Source organism: Arctopsyche grandis, chromosome 13, assembly GCF_051622035.1.
Source record: "Arctopsyche grandis isolate Sample6627 chromosome 13, ASM5162203v2, whole genome shotgun sequence".
Classification (NCBI taxonomy): Eukaryota; Metazoa; Arthropoda; class Insecta; order Trichoptera; family Hydropsychidae; genus Arctopsyche; species Arctopsyche grandis.
Window position 1 is genome coordinate 21,279,335 of NC_135367.1, and position 23,122 is coordinate 21,302,456.

At 36.6% G+C, this 23,122-nt stretch overlaps 3 protein-coding genes across 3 annotated transcripts in view; 1 reads left to right on the forward strand and 2 right to left on the reverse strand.

The window, feature by feature from the left end:
• Positions 1–9,158, forward strand: part of ck (unconventional myosin-VIIa ck) — a 68,264-nt gene extending 59,106 nt beyond the window's left edge. The window contains exons 5-14 of the mRNA XM_077443983.1: positions 739–1,023; positions 1,099–2,694; positions 2,782–3,009; positions 3,088–3,327; positions 3,706–3,870; positions 3,950–4,234; positions 4,311–6,779; positions 6,851–7,050; positions 7,287–7,554; positions 8,359–9,158. Coding sequence (XP_077300109.1) covers positions 739–1,023; positions 1,099–2,694; positions 2,782–3,009; positions 3,088–3,327; positions 3,706–3,870; positions 3,950–4,234; positions 4,311–6,779; positions 6,851–7,050; positions 7,287–7,554; positions 8,359–8,565 — 5,943 coding nt within the window. The 3' untranslated portion in view covers positions 8,566–9,158. The remainder of the gene's footprint in view (positions 1–738; positions 1,024–1,098; positions 2,695–2,781; positions 3,010–3,087; positions 3,328–3,705; positions 3,871–3,949; positions 4,235–4,310; positions 6,780–6,850; positions 7,051–7,286; positions 7,555–8,358) is intronic.
• Positions 1–23,122, reverse strand: part of nesd (SHC binding and spindle associated nessun dorma) — a 325,057-nt gene that overhangs the window by 201,027 nt on the left and 100,908 nt on the right. The gene's annotated exons all lie outside the window — the stretch shown is intronic.
• On the reverse strand, positions 9,962–15,742 carry Su(H) (recombining binding protein suppressor of hairless). Its single transcript, XM_077444989.1, has 4 exons — positions 14,921–15,742; positions 11,487–11,731; positions 11,051–11,276; positions 9,962–10,971 (listed from the first exon to the last, which is right to left on the reverse strand). Exons 1-4 carry the CDS (start codon positions 15,740–15,742, stop codon positions 10,810–10,812), a joined length of 1,455 nt encoding a protein of 484 aa, XP_077301115.1. The 3' UTR covers positions 9,962–10,809.

Consider the following 23,122-nt stretch of genomic DNA (forward strand, 5'->3'; position numbering starts at 1 on the left):
CCTGGACTTTTTTGCCAAAAACGCATCCATCCAATTGGAATCAAACAAGAATTTTAAAAAAATCAGAAATTATTTAACGAGTTTCAGACATTATTCTAAAAAAAGGTAGTGAATAATATATGGATTCATCAGAATGATGATATTGTGTAGTTTTTATTTAAATTGTAAATAAATATCTACCCTTTTTTTGAGTTCACTTTGCATATTTAAAATATATAAAACCGGATGAAATGTATGTATGTATGTATGTATGTGCAAGTGCATCGACCAAGATGGAGAATTCAAAAAAATAAATTTTAGTTATCTATTATATCGATGTCGACTGAGATTTCGATTTCAGTTCCGGTTCCGGTTCCAAATCTCGTTTTCAGTTCCGATTCCCAATACCTGTTTCAGTTCCGATTTTGGATTCCTATTTCAGTTCCGATTCCTGATACCTGTTTCAGCTCCGATTTCCAATCCCTGTTTCAGTTCCGATTTCCGATTCCAGTTCCAATTCTAGATCCCTATTTCAGTCTCAATTCAGTTCCAACTTCAGTTACGATTACAATTACGATGACAGTTGTTGTTTGTTATTATTATTATACATACATCTAACTTTATTTTAATGCATGTATCAATTATTTTTCCGAAACCATCCGTTGAAATATCAACTGGCATAACATTAGTTTTGTAATAAAAATACTCGAATGGTGTATGAAGTGAGTTGTTGTTCATGATTTATCGCTTTATTTACAGATCTTGGAAGCAAATCCGATTCTTGAAGCGTTCGGTAATGCCAAAACGATTCGAAACGACAATTCGTCTCGTTTCGGCAAGTACATTGACATACACTTCAATAGTGGTGGTGTGATTGAAGGCGCAAAAATAGAACAATACCTTTTGGAAAAGTCTAGAATAGTTTCTCAGAGTAAGGACGAGCGCAACTACCACATATTCTACTGTCTTCTGGCGGGACTCTCGAAGGAGGACAAGCAAAAATTAGATTTAGGAGACGCTTCCGAATATAAATATTTAACTGGGGTAACGAAGTTGAATCTGTATGATTCGCATAGTTTGATTTATGAACCTGTTTTATAAATTGTTTGTTTTTTTTAGGGTGGAGGTATAACTTGCGAAGGCCGAGATGACGCTGCAGAATTTGCCGACATACGATCGGCGATGAAAGTGCTTCTGTTTACCGAACAAGAAATTTGGGAGGTTCTCAGACTACTAGCGGCACTTTTGCACTGTGGTAATATCAAATACCAAGCGACCGTTATAGACAATCTGGATGCGACAGAAATCACCGAGCACGTGAATGTAAAGAGGGTAGCAAATCTACTGGGTTTGCCCGTTCAGCAATTGATAGATGCACTGACCAGAAAGACTCTGTTCGCTCACGGTGAAACTGTGGTCTCCACATTGAGCAGGGCCCAGTCGGTGGACGTTAGGGATGCTTTTGTGAAGGGAATATATGGGAGATTATTTATTTTAATAGTTAAAAAAATTAATAGCGCTATTTATAAACCGAAAGGTTCGGCTAGGAGTGCAATAGGTGTGTTGGACATATTCGGCTTTGAAAATTTCAATCACAACAGCTTCGAACAGTTCTGCATAAATTACGCCAACGAAAATCTGCAACAGTTCTTCGTGCAGCACATCTTCAAACTGGAGCAGGAGGAGTACAACCACGAGGCCATCAACTGGCAACATATTGAATTCGTCGACAATCAGGACGCGTTGGATCTGATAGCGATCAAACAGTTGAACATCATGGCTCTGATCGACGAAGAATCCAAATTCCCGAAAGGCACCGATCAGACGATGCTGGCGAAACTGCACAAAACTCACGGTACCCACAGAAACTACCTCAAACCTAAGTCAGACATAAACACGAGCTTCGGATTGAATCACTTCGCAGGAGTTGTATTCTACGATACGCGAGGATTCTTGGAAAAAAACCGAGACACATTCAACGCCGATCTGCTCCAGCTAATTCACATCTCAAATAATAAATTCCTTCAGCAAATATTCTCGGAGGATATAGGAATGGGTTCTGAAACGAGGAAGAGAACTCCGACTCTCTCGACTCAGTTCAAAAAAAGTTTGGATTCGTTGATGAAAACGTTGTGCAGCTGTCAGCCGTTCTTCATCAGATGCATCAAACCGAACGAGTTCAAGAAGCCCATGATATTCGACAGGGGGCTCTGTTGTAGACAGTTGAGATATTCGGGAATGATGGAGACCATTAGGATAAGACGCGCCGGTTACCCAATTAGACATAGTTTTAAAGAATTCGTTGAAAGATATAGATTTTTAATTTCCGGGGTACCCCCCTCTCACAAGACCGATTGCAGAGCAGCAACGGCTAAAATCTGCGCGTCTGTACTTGGCAGATCCGACTATCAGCTGGGTCATACGAAAGTATTTTTGAAGGATGCCCACGATCTGTTTCTGGAACAGGAAAGGGATCGTGTGCTGACTAGAAAGATTTTGATCCTGCAACGTTCAATAAGGGGATGGGTTTATCGAAGGAGATTCCTCAGAATGAGAAGTGCTGCCATAATAATTCAACGACAGTGGCGAGGAAAACTCCAGAGGATAAGATACAAGCATATGAAAGTCGGTTTTGCCAGATTGCAAGGACTTATACGGGCTCGGGTGTTGGCACATCGTTTCAGGCATCTGAGAGGACATATTGTTTCATTGCAAGTATGTGATCAATTATTTATCCTTCATTGTATGACTTAAACTTCATAAATACAAATATATTTATTTGATAATTAAACTTGTTTACAGGCGGCAGCACGTGGTTATTTAGTACGACGTTCTTACGGCCACAAGATGTGGGCTATCGTTAAGATCCAAGCTCATGTTCGAGGACTAATTGCAATAAGGAAATACAAGCGCCTCAAAATAGAAGCTAATCAACACAGAGAAGCTCTAAGACTTAGAAAACAGGACGAACTTAGACTGAAACACCAAGGAAATACACGGGCTAAAGAGATTGCAGAGCAAAATTATAGAGTAAGAAAACTGCCAGTTTATTTAATCATTTGCGTTTGCATTGTAATTGACTAAATTGAATTTTTTGATAATTTTCAGGACCGAATGCATGAATTGGAGCGCAAGGAAGCCGAACTAGTGATAGAAGAAAAACGACAAGTTGAAGTTAAAAAGACTCTTATACAAGATGCTGCAAGAAAACAAGACGAACCTGTCGATGATTCCAAATTAGTTGAAGCTATGTTCGATTTCTTACCTGATTCCAGCAGTGAAGCACCAGCACCTAGAGAAACATCCGTGTTTAATGATTTACCACAACCTAGAGCGGATCAACAAGAGGTGAATGTGATTGAAATTGCTTAGATAGAATAAATATCAAAAATCTTATATATACATATATTCCATTAAATTAAAGTGACCATTCGTACTGGTTTTACCAGTAGAGTACTGGTTTTTTGGGTATCTGTCCTGGCAGAAACCTTGGGATGGGCCTGTTTATAAAATACATGATTTTGTAATGTTCATAAACGCTTTTAATGATTCAAGTATTTAGAAACAGTCTTTTGAAAAAAAGTGTCCTGGTTTTGTCACATAACCGAAAAACATGTAAAATGGTCACCTTACATTAAATAAACAAAACTATTTAAATTTTGGATAATTGTGTTCTTGAATTTTTTCATAGATAAATAATTCAAAATAAAACATAAAATATTTCAGATGATTACTCCAATGCAAACAGCTTCAGAAGATGAGGAAGATCTATCAGAATTTAAATTCCAAAAGTTTGCTGCAACATATTTCCAAGGCAATATTACACATCAATATTCCAGAAAGCCGTTGAAACATCCATTGCTTCCTCTGCATACTCAAGGAGATCAGCTGGTGAGTGTTTCATTGGAACTACTTATCAAGGACAGTTTTGATTTTTTAAATACAAATAAACTATTTGTTTCTTTTTAAGGCTGCACAAGCATTGTGGGTTACAATTCTTCGTTTTACTGGTGATTTGCCAGAACCTCGCTATCACACAATGGATAGAGATAATACATCTGTAATGTCTAAAGTGACGGCTACTTTGGGAAGGAATTTTATTCGCTCAAAAGAATTTCAAGAAGCTCAAATGATGGGCTTAGATCCTGAAGCATTTTTGAATAAACAAAAACCACGTTCCATCAGACACAAACTCGTATCGTTGACATTGAAACGAAAAAATAAATTAGGTGAAGATGTGAGAAGAAAACTTCAGGTAATATTTTACTTCGGTATTATCATATTTCTGTCAAATGTTTATTAATGAAATATTAAAACTCATTTAATTTTAGGATGAAGAATACACCGCAGATAGTTATCAATCGTGGCTAGAGTCTCGACCAACATCCAATCTAGAAAAATTGCATTTCATAATAGGCCATGGAATTTTACGGGCTGAACTGCGTGATGAAATATACTGTCAAATTTGCAAACAACTATCTAATAATCCTTCAAAATCGTCTCACGCAAGAGGATGGATTCTTCTTTCATTGTGTGTGGGTTGTTTTGCACCGAGTGAAAAATTTGTGAATTACTTGAGAGCATTTATTCGAGAAGGTCCTCCAGGATATGCACCCTACTGTGAAGACCGTCTCAAGAGGACATTCAATAATGGCACTAGAAATCAACCTCCATCGTGGCTAGAATTGCAAGCAACAAAATCAAAAAAGCCTATAATGTTACCTATAACATTTATGGACGGGAATACTAAAACTTTACTCGCCGATTCTGCTACTACAGCCCGAGAGTTGTGCAATCAACTGTCTGAAAAAATAGGCCTCCGAGATCAATTCGGTTTTTCATTGTACATAGCTCTATTTGATAAAGTAAGTTCACTTGGAAGCGGTGGAGATCATGTGATGGATGCTATTTCTCAATGCGAGCAATATGCTAAAGAGCAAGGTGCACAGGAGAGAAACGCCCCGTGGCGACTTTTCTTCCGGAAAGAAATATTTGCTCCGTGGCATGAACCTACAGAAGATCAAGTGGCAACTAATCTTATCTACCAACAAGTAGTCAGAGGTGTGAAATTTGGGGAGTATCGTTGCGACAAGGAAGAAGATTTGGCTATGATAGCCGCTCAACAATATTTCATCGAGTATGCCTTAGATATGAATACAGAGAGATTATTTACTCTGCTACCTAATTACATCCCAGATTACTGTTTAACTGGAGTAGAGAAAGCAGTTGATAGATGGGGAGCATTGGTAGTTCAAGCGTATAAAAAGAGTTATTATTTGAAAGAGAAAGTCCCCGCTTTAAGAGTGAAGGAGGATGTAGTAAGTTATGCAAAGTTTAAATGGCCACTTCTGTTCTCTAGATTTTATGAAGCATATAGAAATTCTGGTCCAAATCTTCCCAAAAACGATGTCATCATCGCGGTAAATTGGACCGGGGTTTATGTAGTCGACGATCAAGAGCAAGTTTTATTAGAGTTATCTTTCCCGGAAATAACAACCGTTTCTAGTCAAAAAACAAATAAAGTATTTACACAAACGTTCAGTTTAGCGACCGTTCGAGGTGAAGAATTTACATTCCAAAGTCCAAACGCAGAAGATATAAGAGATTTAGTAGTTTATTTCTTGGAGGGATTAAAAAAACGATCGAAATTTGTGATTGCGTTGCAAGACTACAAAGCTCCGGGGGAAGGGTCGAGTTTTCTCAATTTCCTAAAAGGAGATCTTATCACGCTAGAAGAAGATAGTACGGGGGAGACTGTTTTAAACAATGGCTGGTGTATAGGAAGATGCGAGAGATCGACAGAAAGGGGAGATTTTCCAGCTGAAACTGTTTACGTTCTTCCAGCCTTGTCCAAACCTCCACCCGACGTACTGGCACTATTTAGTTTGGAAGCTGCATCACATGGTAGACGCCTATCTTCAGCTGTAATAAATGGAACCGAAACAAGAGATAGACCTCATAACTTAGCTGAATATGGATTGGATCACTTTAGGTTGCCTCCGAAGAGAACAGTTTCCAAAGCGTTGACGCTCACAAATGCACGTCGCGGTGGACCTGATGAACTATGGAGACATTCAAGAGACCCAATAAAACAACCTCTATTGAAAAAATTACTAGCTAAAGAAGAATTATCAGAGGAAGCCAGCTTTGCTTTTACAGCTATACTTAAATACATGGGAGATTTGCCTTCGAAACGGCCACGCATCGGTAACGAATACACTGATCATATCTTTGATGGGCCATTGAAACATGAGATTTTAAGAGACGAAATATACTGTCAAGTAATGAAACAACTCACTGATAATAGAAATAGAATGTCTGAAGAACGAGGGTGGGAGTTGATGTGGCTCGCCACGGGTCTTTTCGCATGTAGCCAAAGTCTGTTGAGAGAATTGACATTGTTCTTGAGAACGAGGCGACATCCAATATCTCAAGACTCTTTGCAGAGATTACAAAAAACTTTACGGAACGGTCAAAGAAAGTATCCGCCACATCAAGTCGAAGTAGAAGCAATCCAACACAAAACGACGCAGATATTCCACAAAGTTTACTTCCCGGATGACACAGACGAAGCATTCGAAGTAGATTCGTCGACGAGGGCTAAAGATTTCTGTCATAACATATCTCAAAGATTAAATCTTAGATCTAGTGAGGGATTCAGTTTATTCGTTAAAATAGCAGACAAGGTCATATCGGTGCCGGAAGGAGATTTCTTCTTTGATTTTGTGAGACATTTGACAGATTGGATCAAAAAGGCAAGGCCGACTAGAGACGGAGCAACTCCTCAATTCACATATCAAGTCAGTTTACACTAAATGATTTCTGATTTCAAACGAAAACGTGTTTTATTTAATAATATCAATTTTTTAAGGTTTTCTTTATGAAAAAACTTTGGACTAACACCGTGCCAGGCAAAGATAAGGCTGCCGATCTTATTTTCCACTTCCATCAAGAGTTGCCTAAACTACTTCGTGGGTATCATCGCTGTACCAGGGAAGAAGCAGCAAGACTTGCAGCGCTCGCTTATCGAGCACGTTGGGGTGATAATAAGCAGGAGCTGCAAGCCATACCGTAAGCATTTCCAACTAAATAAATATATAATATTTCAGCGAAGAAAAGTAAAACACACATCTAAAAATATATATATGTATTTTATTATAAAAAAAATCAACATATACGTACATATCAGTGATTGATCATAAAATAAATGCCAATTTATATAACAAATCGACAGCTATTTACAAATATAACAGTAATCTAATTAAAAAAATAATACACTCTTTGAATATATTCATCTTTCTTTATAGGCAAATGCTACGCGAGCTTGTGCCATCGGATTTAATTAAAGTTCAGAGTTCGGCCGATTGGAAAAGAGCAATAGTAGCGGCTTACAATCAAGGTGCCGGAATGTCACCCGAGGACGCCAAAATAACTTTCTTGAAAGTCATATACCGGTGGCCGACGTTTGGTTCAGCGTTCTTCGAAGTGAAGCAGACGACCGAGCCCAACTATCCAGAAATGCTACTCATCGCTATCAACAAGCACGGTGTCAGCTTGATACATCCCCAATCCAAGGTATGCACACATTTACATTTATACAATACTAGTGTCTTTACCCGGCTTCGCTCGGTATTTGTAATATAAACCGCTTAAACATGGCCAATCTAATAGTAAAATTTTTGAATAGTTTTATTGTATTAAAATTTATTTGAATATTCATTTGTCTTTCTACGAACCAACAATGGTTACATACAAAGTCTCTTTCGAAATTATATATTAGAGATGCAATTCCAATTCTTCGTCGGTGTATCGTCATGCCAATAAAAGTGCATTCGTCCATTACATAACCTAAAAACGATGTGTAGATTATATATTTCCTGAAGCTCAATAGATATGCATTCAAATGATAAAACATTGTAATAAAAGTCAAATGTTCATCATCAAAATTAAATATTTGTCAGACTAAAGTTTCTAAGAAACTAGACTTTATATATGATATTATCATTTAACCTTGAGCTCAAATGTGAATGAACAAAAATTCAAGTTCCTCGAAATGTTTATTAAATAATTAATCTATACCAGTTTATACCCGTGTGACAAAACGTATCATGATGTGAATTTTCTAATGCTATTGACCTGCCGCAGCCTTGAGGCGTGTAATTCCAAAGATATTTATTTATTTGCTACCCATTTAAAATAGTATTAAGCTCCACTATAATTTAATATCGAAATAGTCTGGCTATGAATGTCAAGTATAGATACGTAAAAACTAAATTTGATTTGTATAATGACTAATTTTTATCCAAATCACACATTCAAAGAATTCATTGTGAGTTGTATATGTATATAATATATAAGCCTGTTTTTGTTTGATTTCAGGACATTTTGGTAACGCACCCGTTCACGCGGATTTCAAACTGGTCGTCGGGCAACACCTACTTCCACATGACGATCGGAAACCTCGTCAGGGGTTCGAAGCTACTGTGCGAAACGTCCCTCGGTTATAAAATGGATGATTTGTTAACTTCTTATATTTCACTAATGTTAACCAACATGAATAAACAGCGTACAATCAAGGTGAAATGACAGAAATACATAAGGAAAAATATAAATAATGGCGTTTTTCTTATTGACGGTGGTCTACGAAAGCCGAAATTGTGATACGAAAACTTCCTTCAGAACATCCGGAAGAATTGTCTAATATTAAAATGACTGTACATTGCCAAACTTTTTTTTAACAGTAAAAATCATATTTTTATACTGAGTGTTTGTCTGGGTACGAGAGCACCGTGAGAACTTCCCACGGGTAGGTTAATTAGAATTTCTCACACTTGCTTCTCCTCAAGTAAAATGCTGTGGCCTCTATTGTGCTCAAAAGACAGGAAGTCGTCCATACAATCATCACCATGTGGAATGTTATCTCGACTAAGAGTTCCCATCATATTTTTTACAGCACACTGACAATGGTGTATTTCTTACTTGCACACGCAAAATGAAAATATATTTTATGTTCAAATATTTTATATTGTATTTCAGAAAAAAAAAAACACCAAACACTATTTTCATGAACATAAAAGAACATGTCAAGTCTTAAAATTATATTGCATACACAAACACAAGTTCATAATAATAATAAAATAAAAGAAAATCATAAAAAAAATCACGAAATACTCTCAGACAAAAAGAAGTAAAATATATTAAATAATATTATAATACATTTGAAATGAAAATATATTTATATAATTGTTATTATTTAATAATTTCGTATAAAGATCTATATTATGTATGATTATTTATTTAAAGGTAAAAAAATAAGACTATCCAATTGGCCTTCAAGATGAGTGCACCAGAGCATATCTCAATAAACTTTAGTTAGCTTTATAATTTACATTCCCTTAGCCTTTAAGCATGAGAACATCACTTAAATATAATTTATTCATAAAAACAAGTCTGTATAACAGTGCTTGTGTATTCTCTCGTGTACATCTATATATATATTAACGTGTTCACTAATGAGTTCATTGTTTTCATGCTTATTCTCACAGTCAAAATAAAACTTCTCTATACACACAGTTGTTCCCACATCACTTTAACTAGAGCCAGTGACGTAAACTTGATTTATTATACATAATTGATTTCATTCATTGATAAGAATACAGGTGTTTCCCGTACAGCGGCAAAAGCAATGAGCCATCTAATATTGAACCGTACACATTTCATTTTATAAAAAAAATCCCCTTTTTAAAAAAAGCACTGACACAACTCGCTCAATATAAATATAAAATACCTTGTTGAAATCATAATATATATGTAAAAGCTTCAATTTGTACACTATGTATATACACGTATATATTTTTACATTTGCTGGTGGAAAAATAAGATCTGAATTAATTTATAATATTTAATAAATATTTTATTATATATATATATAGCATGAATTTCTTAAAATTATTAAGAGATGTTTGTTTTTGTTCTTTTTTTTGTCATGTCCATGTAATAAATATGTTAATACGAATCTAATGTGACGATAATAAAAACAAAAAAAAAGTAATTTAATTACTGAAGAGTTATGATTTCGTTCTTGTCTTTTTTTTTGGAATGTTTTGAGCGTTCACAAAATAAAAACAACATATCAAAACGGGAGAAGGAAAAACTTACAAATTATACTAGAAATTCGACACAGAAATCATTCGCATTCATTTGTACAAAGATGCCCAAATTTCAGGCATTTAACATTAAAATACAATACAAGGTCTAATTAATTTCACTAAAAAATGCTGTACCATACACGTACGTAACTACCTCGACGAATGATACTTTACGAGAATTTCAATAAAAGCTACATCACTACAGCATAAAAATAGGATGGCGTAATGCCTCTTAATAGGTAGCACAGAGTGTAAAAAGCTCTACGCTGCAATACTTTGGCTGCGTTCATATTCGAAAAACGGAATACTCGACAGAAACATGAATATGATAAAATTTATGAAAAAAACTTACATATACAGATGTAGTAGACCAGGAATGTGTTGCACCATCGAATAATCTAATAAGTTCTCTATACCAGAGTTTGCAATTATACTCATCGTGTACCATCCATATACGTACATAAATATATATATATAATAGTTCGATACTTATCAGAATCCAAGACGTAAAAATTTTAATCACAACACACTTGAATTTAAAATATGGTAAAAATACTCGGCGAGCGTGCGCATTCGCCATACACATCTTTCAGGCAATGTTTATTAATAAACCGCGAAAAATGCATATGCAAAATGCCGCAGGCTACATACGAAAAGTCCCAAGTGTACATTTCTCACAATACTATCGTAAGCTCGTCGATTGTGTCCAGTTAGGCAAGGGGTCCGGTCTCATCACGTCGTCCACGGGAGTACAGTGAGGCCTGGGACCCGGTTCAGGAGTATACGTGAACGTCAATCCGGTAGCGTATATTATACCATCATTTCTAACTAATGAAACAGGAACCTGACAACAACATACAAAACACAATTCTTATCAATCATACGATGAAACACAATTGAAATATTGCATCGAAGATGCATACCTGAGTCGGCTGCCGTACCCACAACCATTCACCTCGGAATTGTGAGATGTCGGGTACAACGCAGAGCATTGATTCGGCGCATCGATACATCGTCTCGGCCTCGACGTCTCCGAACCAGACTTGGAGCGACGGCGTGAAATTGTCGCCGGCCAGCTCCAACATGGCCACATCTCCGCCGCCGTTGAGATTCAAAGAATGGACTAACGGCACCGGCGTCACTGGAGATCTATAATTGGCGTTTAAAAATCACATTATATATATTCATCGGAAGTTAATTGGTTACACGAATGAAATTAAGAACAGATTGTTCGACGCCGTGTGAGCGTTTGAATAACAAAGAGGTCGTTTAACACCAAATGGCTAATAGGAGAGCTGAAGCTTTGGGAAAACCACAGCCCGGATTGAATACGGACATTACAATGAAGACATATATTACCGAACGGGGCCCATTCCTTCGAAGAATTGGTACTCCGCCTTGTCCGTGGAGATGATCGTCCAGCAGGCTCCGTCGTTGATCATTTCCTTGTTCGGTTCCTTCGGACAGGGCGTCGCTTGGAATTGTATGATTCGTTCTTGCGACAGACACAGATACATTCTTTCCGTGTCTTTCATATAAAAGGCACATTTGTGGAGCTGTGATACGGGATCGTCCGCCTCTAAGAGTGCCATTTGTTTATCAACCTGAAACAATAAAATATAATAAAAAAAATTAATAATCGCGCACTATAATAAATTCAAGTATTCACATGTGTTAAATTATTTAAAGTAATTGTCGAATGAAAAAAGACATCAACAAAACAACCGTGAGAACTTTGAGATACCATTTTTTTTTTTGGATTTAAGGCATACGCAGTACGGAAAATGAGAACAATACATTTTACTGTTATATGTACATACATACATGCGAAATAATAGTTAATACTAATAAAATGAATACTTGTGCATATAATTTTAGAGATAAAATCGTTAATCTTCCGATTATCACATTAAATATATGAGTGATTTGCATTCTTTAAAAATTCAAAAAAGTTTACATATACATTTCAGAAATAATATATGTATGTATTCATAAAATAAATTTCTCGGTTACGTTCTTAGTTTATAAAAATACTTGTTGAAAATTTGGCTATTGACATTAATGTATTGAATGAAATGTTTTATATAATACCATTTCCTTTTGGATTATATGAATAAGTTGAAACATTTCAAATATAATATACTAATATACATATGTAAATCAAACATTTTAAGACTACTGAAGAGGACATCGATCTTTATACCGTATAGTCTAGTGAACAAACTTATCAATTCATTATATTATACTACATATATCTGAATGTTTTTAGAGTGACAAGAAACATTTTCAATTATTGCGTTCTTTGAGCAAGACCGTTGCTGTTCCATATTGCTATTTTGAGGAACATTATTATTGAATTTTTGCAAAGAGTGCTATCAGCAAGTTCAGCATAATGTCCATTAAGTTTTTCATTATGAAAAAGCTAGAATCTTAAAAGTATAATTTAATCAGATTAGTTTATAAGTTTTTACATATGCAAATATCGGGTCTACGTGACGAGCCAGAATGTTAAATTACAGAAAACACAAATATCGGAAGGCAAAGATCGAAAATCGAAAGATCTTAAGTCATACATACATACTCACTTAATTTGCGCGAGCAGGGTACAACAGGAACAAGAGGAACAGGCTTTTCCTCCCGTATTCTGCGCACGCACATTAATACGGGAGGAAAAGCCTGTTCCTCTTGTTCCTGTCGTACTCTGCTCACGCAAATTAAGTGAGTATGTACCCTTTACCATGCACCCTTTTTTTTATCTTTTGATATTTGCCTTCCGATATTTGCGTTTTCTGTAATTTAACATTCCGGCTCGTCACGGAGATCGGCAAATATCATATACATATAAATCGGTACTCATTTTAGCACTACTATTTGAATTTGTATAAGATTTCGTCGTTTTTGTGTAGTAAAACAACGATTGATTATTAATTTTGTCCATACTTTAATTTCGAAATTAGTATCTACTATTTAGACAATAGTCAATGCTGAGATAACTCAAAGTTTCATTTTGGTGATACGTTTTTAAAATCTCTCGTCCACAAATGTTCTGCTATATTTTCAATCATATTTCTCAAATATTCATATATTCTTAATACTCCTTGTGAGAACACTGTGGTGATAGGCTATCTTTCGTATGCTTTGGACGTATCCTCCAGTTCTTTGGACACTTTGCACGGTGAGACCAGGACAGGAAAAATTGGTCGTTCTGTGAAACATTGAGGGAAACAGAGGGAGAGGACGATCCCCAAGAAGATGGATTGACCAGGATAGGGCTGCCACTGGGAAAACAGTTGTAATCACTGTGAGTTGCGGAGTGTCGTGAGGGCTGGAGGACCATGACGGGAATTAGAAGACAGGAAAGTCATGACCCTCAGACATGAGTAAAAAGACTGGAAAGAAGTGTGAGATCACTCATCAAACTGTTAAAAGTGATTCCATATGAAAATCTTATTTTTTTTTGTAAAATTTGATCGAAAGAAAATAAAATTTTCAGCATTTTTTAAATCTTGGAACTATACATAATTTTAATCTGCATATGTTATATTTCAACAAATGCATCTTGAATCAAATTTTTTATAAATTAATACATCATATTATTACATATGATCGTCTTGTATGCTATACATATGTACATATATATTTGCAAGTTTAGTCTATATTAGGACTGCTGTAATCATCGAGATGCTGACTGAGAAGTTGAAAAACTTATCATTTCAACTACAATCAAAAAATTTTATTTACATATTTAAGATTAAACAAGTGAATTAATTCAAAGGAAGTTGTTTCTGTCCTCAAGTGGAGAAAGATAGAGTATATCGGACACATGATAAGGGGTCCCAAATACAAATTTCTCTGTTTAAAATAGGAGGAAGGAAATTGATTGGCAGGAATAAGTTGTTTTGGCTCAGAAACATGCACGTGTGAACTGATATGAGCGCTGAAGAGTTGTTCTGAGCTTCTGTAGATTGATGTGGATATCTACAAATAATCAACAAGGTGATATGGATGCGGACAAGACATTAAGAAGATTAAACACCTATGGTTTAGTTTCCGGGATGCATAACAGTTCTAGTCTATTTACATACATACATAACTTTTGTTATCGAACCTACTCATACTACAATTTGTGTTCTTGTAATGTGTCTCATACAAATTCGTGACCTTATTTTGTACAATACCATTAATGCACTTGACACTGTTATTTGTGATTTTGATATTTTCAATGCAAAGGCGAATCGAGTTGGAATGATTATTGCGAATATATTTTTTAATATACATCAGTGTTCATAAATAATGGGATTGAATTGTTTTGAATTATTTTACTCGCTTTCATGTTTTGTTTTATTGTTAAATCATTATTTGTTATTATGTCAGAGATTGGTGGCCTCGAAGATTCTTTAACACACAAAATATGGCTCGCTATCGTCAATTACTATTGTCCTACAAAGCAAGAGAGTAAATTGTGAATCATTTTACGTGCATTAAAGAATCCTGTCTGCCGAATTTCTGATTATTATTAATATAATTTTTTATCTATATATAAAATTTTATATATGAAACCGAAACAGCACTGTAATTCGTTTCTGATTGGCTGCATTGATCAAAGACGTTTGTGATTGGTCGGTCGTACAATAATATTAAATGTTTTCGATTCAAATAATAAATTGAATAAAAAAAAAAAAAAACAAACGAAGATTGTTTCATAGTTCAGCGCTATTCTCACTGTAGTAGTATTACTATTTTTATTAGAGGAATAGTACGTTTGAGGTTATGTGGGTGTGTGTGTGTGTGACCTTGCGAATGATGAGCCTGGGGAGTGCCATGCCGGTGACGGAGCAGACGAGCTTGACGGTGGAGCCGTAGTGGACGTAGCCCTCGCGCACTTGGAACTCCTCGGACTCGCTCTCGTTGTCGTCGAGCAGGTGGATGGTGAAGGCGCCCCACTGGGTGGACGAGGCGTGGAAGTTGCCGTTCTCGACGTGCAGGTATCGAGTGGAGACGGTCTGCGAGCGCAGTCGGTTGAAGAGCGCCACTTTGGTGCCGCTCGCGATGCACAGGTCGGCGTTCTTCAGCGACTGCTTCTTCTTGGAGGGCTTCGAGATCACCTTGATGCGCTTGCTGTTGAAGACGCCGATGTCGTGGCCCGACCCGTAGAACATCTTCACCGACAGCATGAAGTGCTTGCGCTTGTCCGAGTCGGAGATGTAGAGCGTCTTGGCGGCGCAGTACTGCTTGCCGTTGTTGAGGTCCAGCTGCTGCATGTCGTGGTCGGAGTTGCCGATGCCGATGAACGCGCACAGCTGCGCCGCCTGGTCCGAGTCGCCGTCGCGCACCATCCGCTCGTGCCGCAGCCGCCAACCCTCGCCGAACAAATATATGCACGGCGGCGGGCAGAAGAACCGCTTCTCGTTGCCGTACGACTTCTGCGCCACCTTCGCGTGCAGGATCACCATCACCATGTCGGAGCGCTCGCGCAGGTAGCGCTCCATCGCCGCGCGCGTCAGCCGGCCGCCGTCGCCCGCGCCCGCCCCCGCCCCCGCCCCCGCGCGACACGCCACGGCCGCCGCAGAGTCGCCGCCCCCGCCCATGGGCCCCCCGCCGTAACCGTGCGGCATGCGGCCACGCGCGCTCTCCGGCGCACACTGACTCTCCGCGATCCACCGCCACCACCACCACCACCACCACCTCCACCACTGACAACCTCACCCCCCACCCACCACCCCACCACGCACCAAACACCACCTGCATCCACTCTCACACACACACACACACACACACACACATACACACGCACGCGCCTAATTCAAAACAAACATTTTCTCGTGTTATCTAGCGTACATACATACATACATACATACATACGTCTAGTAGCACTTCATTTCTATCGAGATGCATTTTTTCATATACATATGTTTGCACGGTTCGATTCGGTGGTTGTTTTTTTTGTTTTCAAATTTCAAAACGCGCCACGATTGAACGTGAACGATTGGAAAACTAAGGGCGAAAACACGCTGTGACGGTGTTCGGTGATTGTTGTCCACGGTCGCTAAAATCTCTATGGCTACTACGTCCGTCCACACTACCGATATCTACACCCGATATTTAGGATTTTTTCCATTACCAGTTCCTAAATAGCAACCACAGGTTGCAATACGGGAACTGGATATGGAAAAATTCCTAAATATCGGGTGTATCGGTTGTAGGGCGCAACGACAACTGAGCAGATGACAATTCAGCGCATGGACTATTCAGCGCAAAATCATTTTTTTTTTCAATAAGTTTCAAATGCGTTTTCAAAAATAATTACTGTATTGAAATTGTCGGTCATATCTACGTGATAATTTCTCAAATGCGAATAAATTTATTTGATAATCTTTGTGCCTTGAAATATTAGCCAGCAGCATAGCTCGGACGTTAAGCTTCTGTTTACCGTCAAGAAGGTGCCGGGTTCTATCCCTGAATGAAAATGAATTTTTCAGAGTATGCTGTTGGTCAGACCTGGATTTGTGACTCCAGGTTGATCGTTTCCTATCAGAGTTTGCCAATTTTCTCTGATTTCATTGTTGAAACGGTTCCCGGAAAAAAAAATTGGCTAAAAATCCTTCCTACCTACTATGTCACCGCTATTTGAAATTTGATGGATGTACAATAAAAATTTATGTACAATTCATAGATGTCTCGTTAATTTGCGAGTTTTTTCAGTGTCTCGCAATTCAACGACTTATAATAAAAAAAAATGCTGCATTTGTATTTGTAATTGGCCAGGAAGGCGCATTGGGATTTTCCTGTAAGGCCTTCCTGGTATATATGTAAAATAAAATAAAAATAAATTAAGCAAGCAAGGTTTCTCAACTAAGGCCGCAAAAATTTATTTTTAAGCAGGGTTTCTAAACCGAGCACAAACGTAGTACCAAATAAATTTAAAATAAATATGACCGACACTTTCAATACATTAATTATTTTTGAAAACACATTTGAAACTTATTGAAAAAATTGATTTTGCGCTGAATAGTCCATGCACTTAATTGTCATCCGCTGAGTTGTCTGCGCCGAAAAGTCGGCGCTAAGTTGGTTTGCGCTGATTTGTCGTGCCACTCGGTTGTAGATATCGGTAGTGTGGACGTAGCCAATGACGGAACATCTGGCAGCCGCAAAGTCCATCATGCTAACGAGAACTCGAATGCCAACTATTCCGTATTCGCGATTTTCATGACAAAAATTTTCTTTTGGGCGATCGCAATGTGCGTTGTAATAATCCAATTATCCGATGTGACCGGTGGGTGTTGGCCAAATCAAATTCGGGTGTAGTTGCACGTGCTACAAGGTGCATATATTTCTTCAAATATGGGATTCACCGTTATCGATCGCTGTTATCCAAGGATAAATACAAAGATAAAATATCACCGAAAACACTCCGGGAGGTTATTTTTGGGACTATATACCATGTATATGAGCTAGGGGTGCTGCGTTTTTTTTTTTCGCATAAACATGCGATGAAAACAGTCTTTTTTTTTTTTTTTAGATAATTTTAAACAAAAATATCTAAAAAAAAAAAACAAAAAAAAAAAGTACCACTCACTCGGATGTACAAATCAAAAGCGCACCCAAACGAAAACGTCATTTCACTTTTTCCAAATGAGGGCAAATATTTTGACCGGTTTGAGGGTTGATGTCTTTCTATCCTAAGGAGGGTTGTAATCAGTGGCGGCTCGTGCCTGGAACTAGGGCGCTACAGCACTCTCGAAAAATTACGAAAAACTCGCATTTATAACTTGCTTTTGTAATATTAAGTTGAGTCGTAAGTACCGTCATATTTTTACATAAACATTTTTTTTTCTTAAAATTAACTCTTCTAACATTTAGTTATTTAAACTTGACTTATACAAATACGTATATAAATTAAATGAGAAAAAAATAAAACAATAATAAAATTAAAATTAAAATAAGAAAGGAAAAATAGAATACAAACAGGTAAAAGAATAGAACAATAAAGTGAATGAAAAAAAAACGAAAATATAAAAATAAATAAAGATATAGGAAGAAAAGAATCATATAAAAAACCTTTAAATTTAAGAAAGTCTACTATGATTTTCAGATATCACTACATTGTTGGGTTACACTTGTGTTAAATTTTTCTTTTGTATAAAGGACCGGTTGGATTAAACGGAGCCTTTGTGAATTTTTAAAATGTTGAAAAAGTGTCCATATTCGACACTGCTTACTTTTTAAATTTAATAAAGGTCATAATTAGTGAGCGGAACGGAAGCGTGCTGTTCATTGTTAATTATTGGCCGTGCTTTGTTAAAGGTTCACCGAACCTTTTTTTCTTGCACTGTAGCTTTGTAAAAAATCTCAAAACGCCCGATTCCTGGAAAAAGCACGCTTCCTATCCGCTCTTTAGTCATAATACGACATTACAACAGTAGCAACAAAAAGCGTTTGTGATATGTATGGTAGGGATGCTTACATATGTAGATAATTCATAATACATACCATTATTATAGGTTGAAATTCAATACATTCGTAGTTTCTTTAGCGAGACATCAATTTATGATGAACCAAATTCAATAAATTACTTGCATAAAAGTACATCTATCGCGTAAACCTTTTTATAATAAAAATAAATACTAAATCAATCAAAAAATGACGGTCTGCAGTCGAGCGCTTTCGTATAGGAACGCGTCTGCGAAATAAAAAGAAGTGATGATGAGCGCGGGATTTATCATTATCACAATCCTCGGATGAATCCGACCGTGGCTTTGCTTTTTATGTAAAAAGCGCCCAATTAATAATATCATATTTGTATTCATCTCGAGCGTCACATTGAAGAAAAATTTAAGAATCTGTCAAAATCTTATAAAACGTACCATGTATGAAGGCAATGAAAAAAGTGAACAAAAATGAAGAAAGAAAAAAAAAACAATTTGTACGTATTCTGCGTCCATGGATGTTTTTCTTTAAATGGGTATTTATTTTCGATAATCGTCATGCTTCACATACATATGTACTTATGCAGTTAGGTCACGCAACTTAATACATACATAATTGAATCAATGAAACTTAAAAATGCGACTTCGTCTGAAAATCCACGCAACAAGGTGCTGGTGAATACTTTGATTTACAGGTTCACACGCGGTGAGAAGGATGTGTGCATTTCTTAAAACATTATAGATGAAAAGGGCGATAACGCATTCCCCGCAATCTCATTTGAAAAAACACATTCAATTATAAATAAAATAAATCTTACAACTTGCAATTTGCATATTTTTACAATGAATTCGAGAGAAGCTATTATGTGTAATTTTACGCCACACATAAAACTTGTTTGTACTTCTCATTAATTTTTGCACTCCTTTGGTTGTGTATTACACTGGCTTACGAAATTCACACAATTGATTAACAAATGCGAAAAAAGCTCAATGTTTTGTGTAAACTAGTGCCATATATAAATCATTAATTCCTTTCATTTAAACTAAAATAATGATAATATTATGCGTTTGAATATTATATACATAGTATTATCATGTTATCTAATCAATAAGAACATTAATTACTAGATAATACAATAGCTCAAATAACACCCAAGAGAACTGAGAAGAGCAGGTAGTGCTTAGGCCTTCGAAAATATAAGAATAAAAGTATTTTTGAAAGACTTTCACCAGGACCTGAATGAGACATGTTAAAATCACATTCTTCGTTGTGTTTTCGTTAAACTGTGAGTGCCGTGGACCACGATAGTTTGAGGAAGGACTTTCAGTAGGCATAATAAAATAAGACAGTGCCTAAGGACGGGGCATTTTAGGGTGCAACAAACTGGAAAAGGTAAAAATATAATGTTATATTGAATAATAAAAAATATATATTCTGTTTATATTTTACTATAAATAATTTGTCATTCAAAAATAAGCCGCCAATCTTGCACTGATCTGAGTGAATGTATTCTTATTACTGATATTAGATATAATACTAATGTGTGTGTAAAAGTGTGTGTGTGTGTCCCCCCCCCCCCCCCCCCCAAAGGAAACTTGAAATCCTGAAAATACATTTGAATGAGCCTGACAAGTGCTTTACTTTAATAAATGCTTTACACCCTTTTAAAATATCACTAACATCCATCCATTTCAATTCTTTAGATATATGAATGTATGTAGAATGAAGAAGATGCAACTAGTTTTGGAAAAATACATTCATTAATAGACTTTAAATAATCTTTTGTTTATTTTATATTGTTGCAAGATATATTAGAGAGTCTAAACACACCTTTACAAAACTCAAAATCCTCAGCGGTAGTTATCTAGGGTAGTGATCTAGGGTTTGTTTGGATTAGCTACAATTTTTATATTGGCTTTCTATTGGATTTCTAAATAATTTTATTTGGAAATGTCGGTGAAATTTTCATCGTGGCGGGCTTTCAACAGAAAAGACGTCAGCACTCAAAGGGTTAATCGATGAACTTTTTTTACTTCATACGACCAGTGCCGGTTTTAGGGGGTGGGGTCGGGTCGGGTGGCCAAATTATTTGGGGCGCCGCTCGATGTGCCAAAGGCCCTACAAAATTTTAGATTATAGCGCCAAAGGTACCTCTACTTTCTAAACTCAACAAATTTTATTCATTGGGTGAATCCTTTTTGTATTATGTGTAATAAACGTTTTCTAGTGGCAGCCACAATTTAAATCTTGTGCTATACGACGCTGCGAAATCTTCTGTAACATCGCATACTTTTTTCGATATTCTCCAAAGATTTTTTACACTATTTTCTGCTTTAATGTATTTATGGAAGATTCTGACTGATAACGTGTAATTATATTCCTAAAAATATATATATCTTAGATTTGAACAGTTAAACGAATATTCAAAGATGTGGGGGTTTCTCTATTTTGTAAAAAAAATCTACTGGAAAGAGCCGATCTTCAAATTAAGCTCACCGAGAATTCAAAATCTGATACTATTACCAATGAATAGTTATCAATTGAAAAGCAGGATACAACAGGAACAAGAGGAACAGGCTTTTCCTCCCGTATTCTGCGCGCGCATATAAATTTTCTGCTTTAATGTATTTATGGAAGATTCTAACTGATGACGTGTAATTATATTCCTAAAAATATATATCTTAGATTTGAACAGTTAAACGAATATTCAAAGATGTGGGGGTTTCTCTATTTTGTAAACAATCTCCTGAAAAGATCTTCACCGATCTTCAAATTAAGCTCACCGAGAATTCAAAATCTGATATTATTAGCAATGAAAAGTTATCGATTGAAAAGCAGGATACAACAAGAACAAGAGGAACAGACTTTTCCTCCCGTATTCTGCGCGCGCATATTAATTTTCTGCGTTAATGTATTTATGGAAGATTCTAACTGATGACGTGTAATTATATTCCTAAAAATATATATCTTAGATTTGAACAGATAAACGAATATTCAAAGATGTGGGGGTTTCTCTATTTTGTAAACAATCTACTGGAAAGAACCGATCTTCAAATTAAGCTCACCGAGAATTCAAAATCTGATATTATTAGCAATGAATAGTTATCAATTGAAAAGCAGGATACAACGGGAACAAGAGGAACAGGCTTTTCCTCCCGTATTAAGGTCTGTTCATACCTAGTCGGCACGTAGCGACTTCAGCAGGTATCCGGCCATACGAAAAGTATTCTTTGGTACATTTTGTATGGGTATATTCATACCAACCATCACGTTTACGCCACGGCAGGCTTACAGCAGTACCCAACATTTCCTGTTCATACCTTACAGCAACATCCGTCAACGTATCGTATCCGTTTTTTTGGCCATCGTGGAAATATACACGCGAATTACGTGCCATGAGTCTGCCGCTTTGCTGTTTTGGACCAATTATCGATAGTGACAGTTGACAGCTGTTCAATCTTTCGACATGGTTTTGGTGCTGACAATGCTTCATTGAATTTTGTAGATTTTTTGGTGATTTTTGTTTTTATTTTATCCAGTATTGTTTCAAATTGGTATCGGTTCATACGGAAATATTTAAAAAAAAATTGTCCATCATCCACAAGCTCCTTATAGTGTCCAAAACTCTCCTTCGGTTTTTCTATTTTTTAACATGAGATGCATATCAAAACGCCTCCGTGCTTTTTTATTGCCTTCTTGAGCTTCTTCTTCCAACAAAAACGCGATTATACATAATTTTTCGTTCGATAAACGCCGAAACATTTTTGCTGACTTGTATTCTGACGCGTGGCTACGAATGCACGTGTATGCATTCATATTGTAAGTACTCAACAATACGACGTAAGCAATATTGCGCCGTATCGTCATGGCCTGTAATGTATAAGTAAGCCGATTTTGCCTTGCACTCGGCCAAATTGCTGTAAGCGTGACGTGACCGCGACGTGTAGGTAGATATGAATAGAAATGTAATAAAATGACATATTTGAAATGGAGTCGTGCAGTGCTGAAGCCGTGCAGTGCTATTAAGTATGAACAGACCTTTAAGAGGGCTGGACAGCAGCGCCATATCCATACAAACGTACTATACTTCTCCCTTCCTCAATTATGGCACTAGAGAAATTATTTTTTAATATGCCATGGATATCCACCATTGGGGTGAATCTATCGTTTTATTTTTTTGATTAATTATTTTTTATATGAGCTAGGAGCCGCCAAACATCTATAAAATCGCCTCTTTTTTACACCCACGAAACGAGTCCAGCGTGCTTATTTAAGGGTCGATTTAAAAAAAAAATACGCCGATAGATGCACAGAAAGTATCTTTCTCATACCGATGATGAAATTTTTTTAAAAATTGGTCCAGTTTTGGAGGAGAAAATAGTAGAATATGAAACCTCGATTTTGTCAATTTAAATTATGTTTTATCTGGTCGAAGCGCAACTGTCGCATTCACTCAATATATATTGTCGCATTCACTCAATATATACATACACTCAATATATATATCGAAGAAAGGAATGGTAACAAAATTAAGGTTTCAGGTGTACAGCCCTCTTAATGTGCGC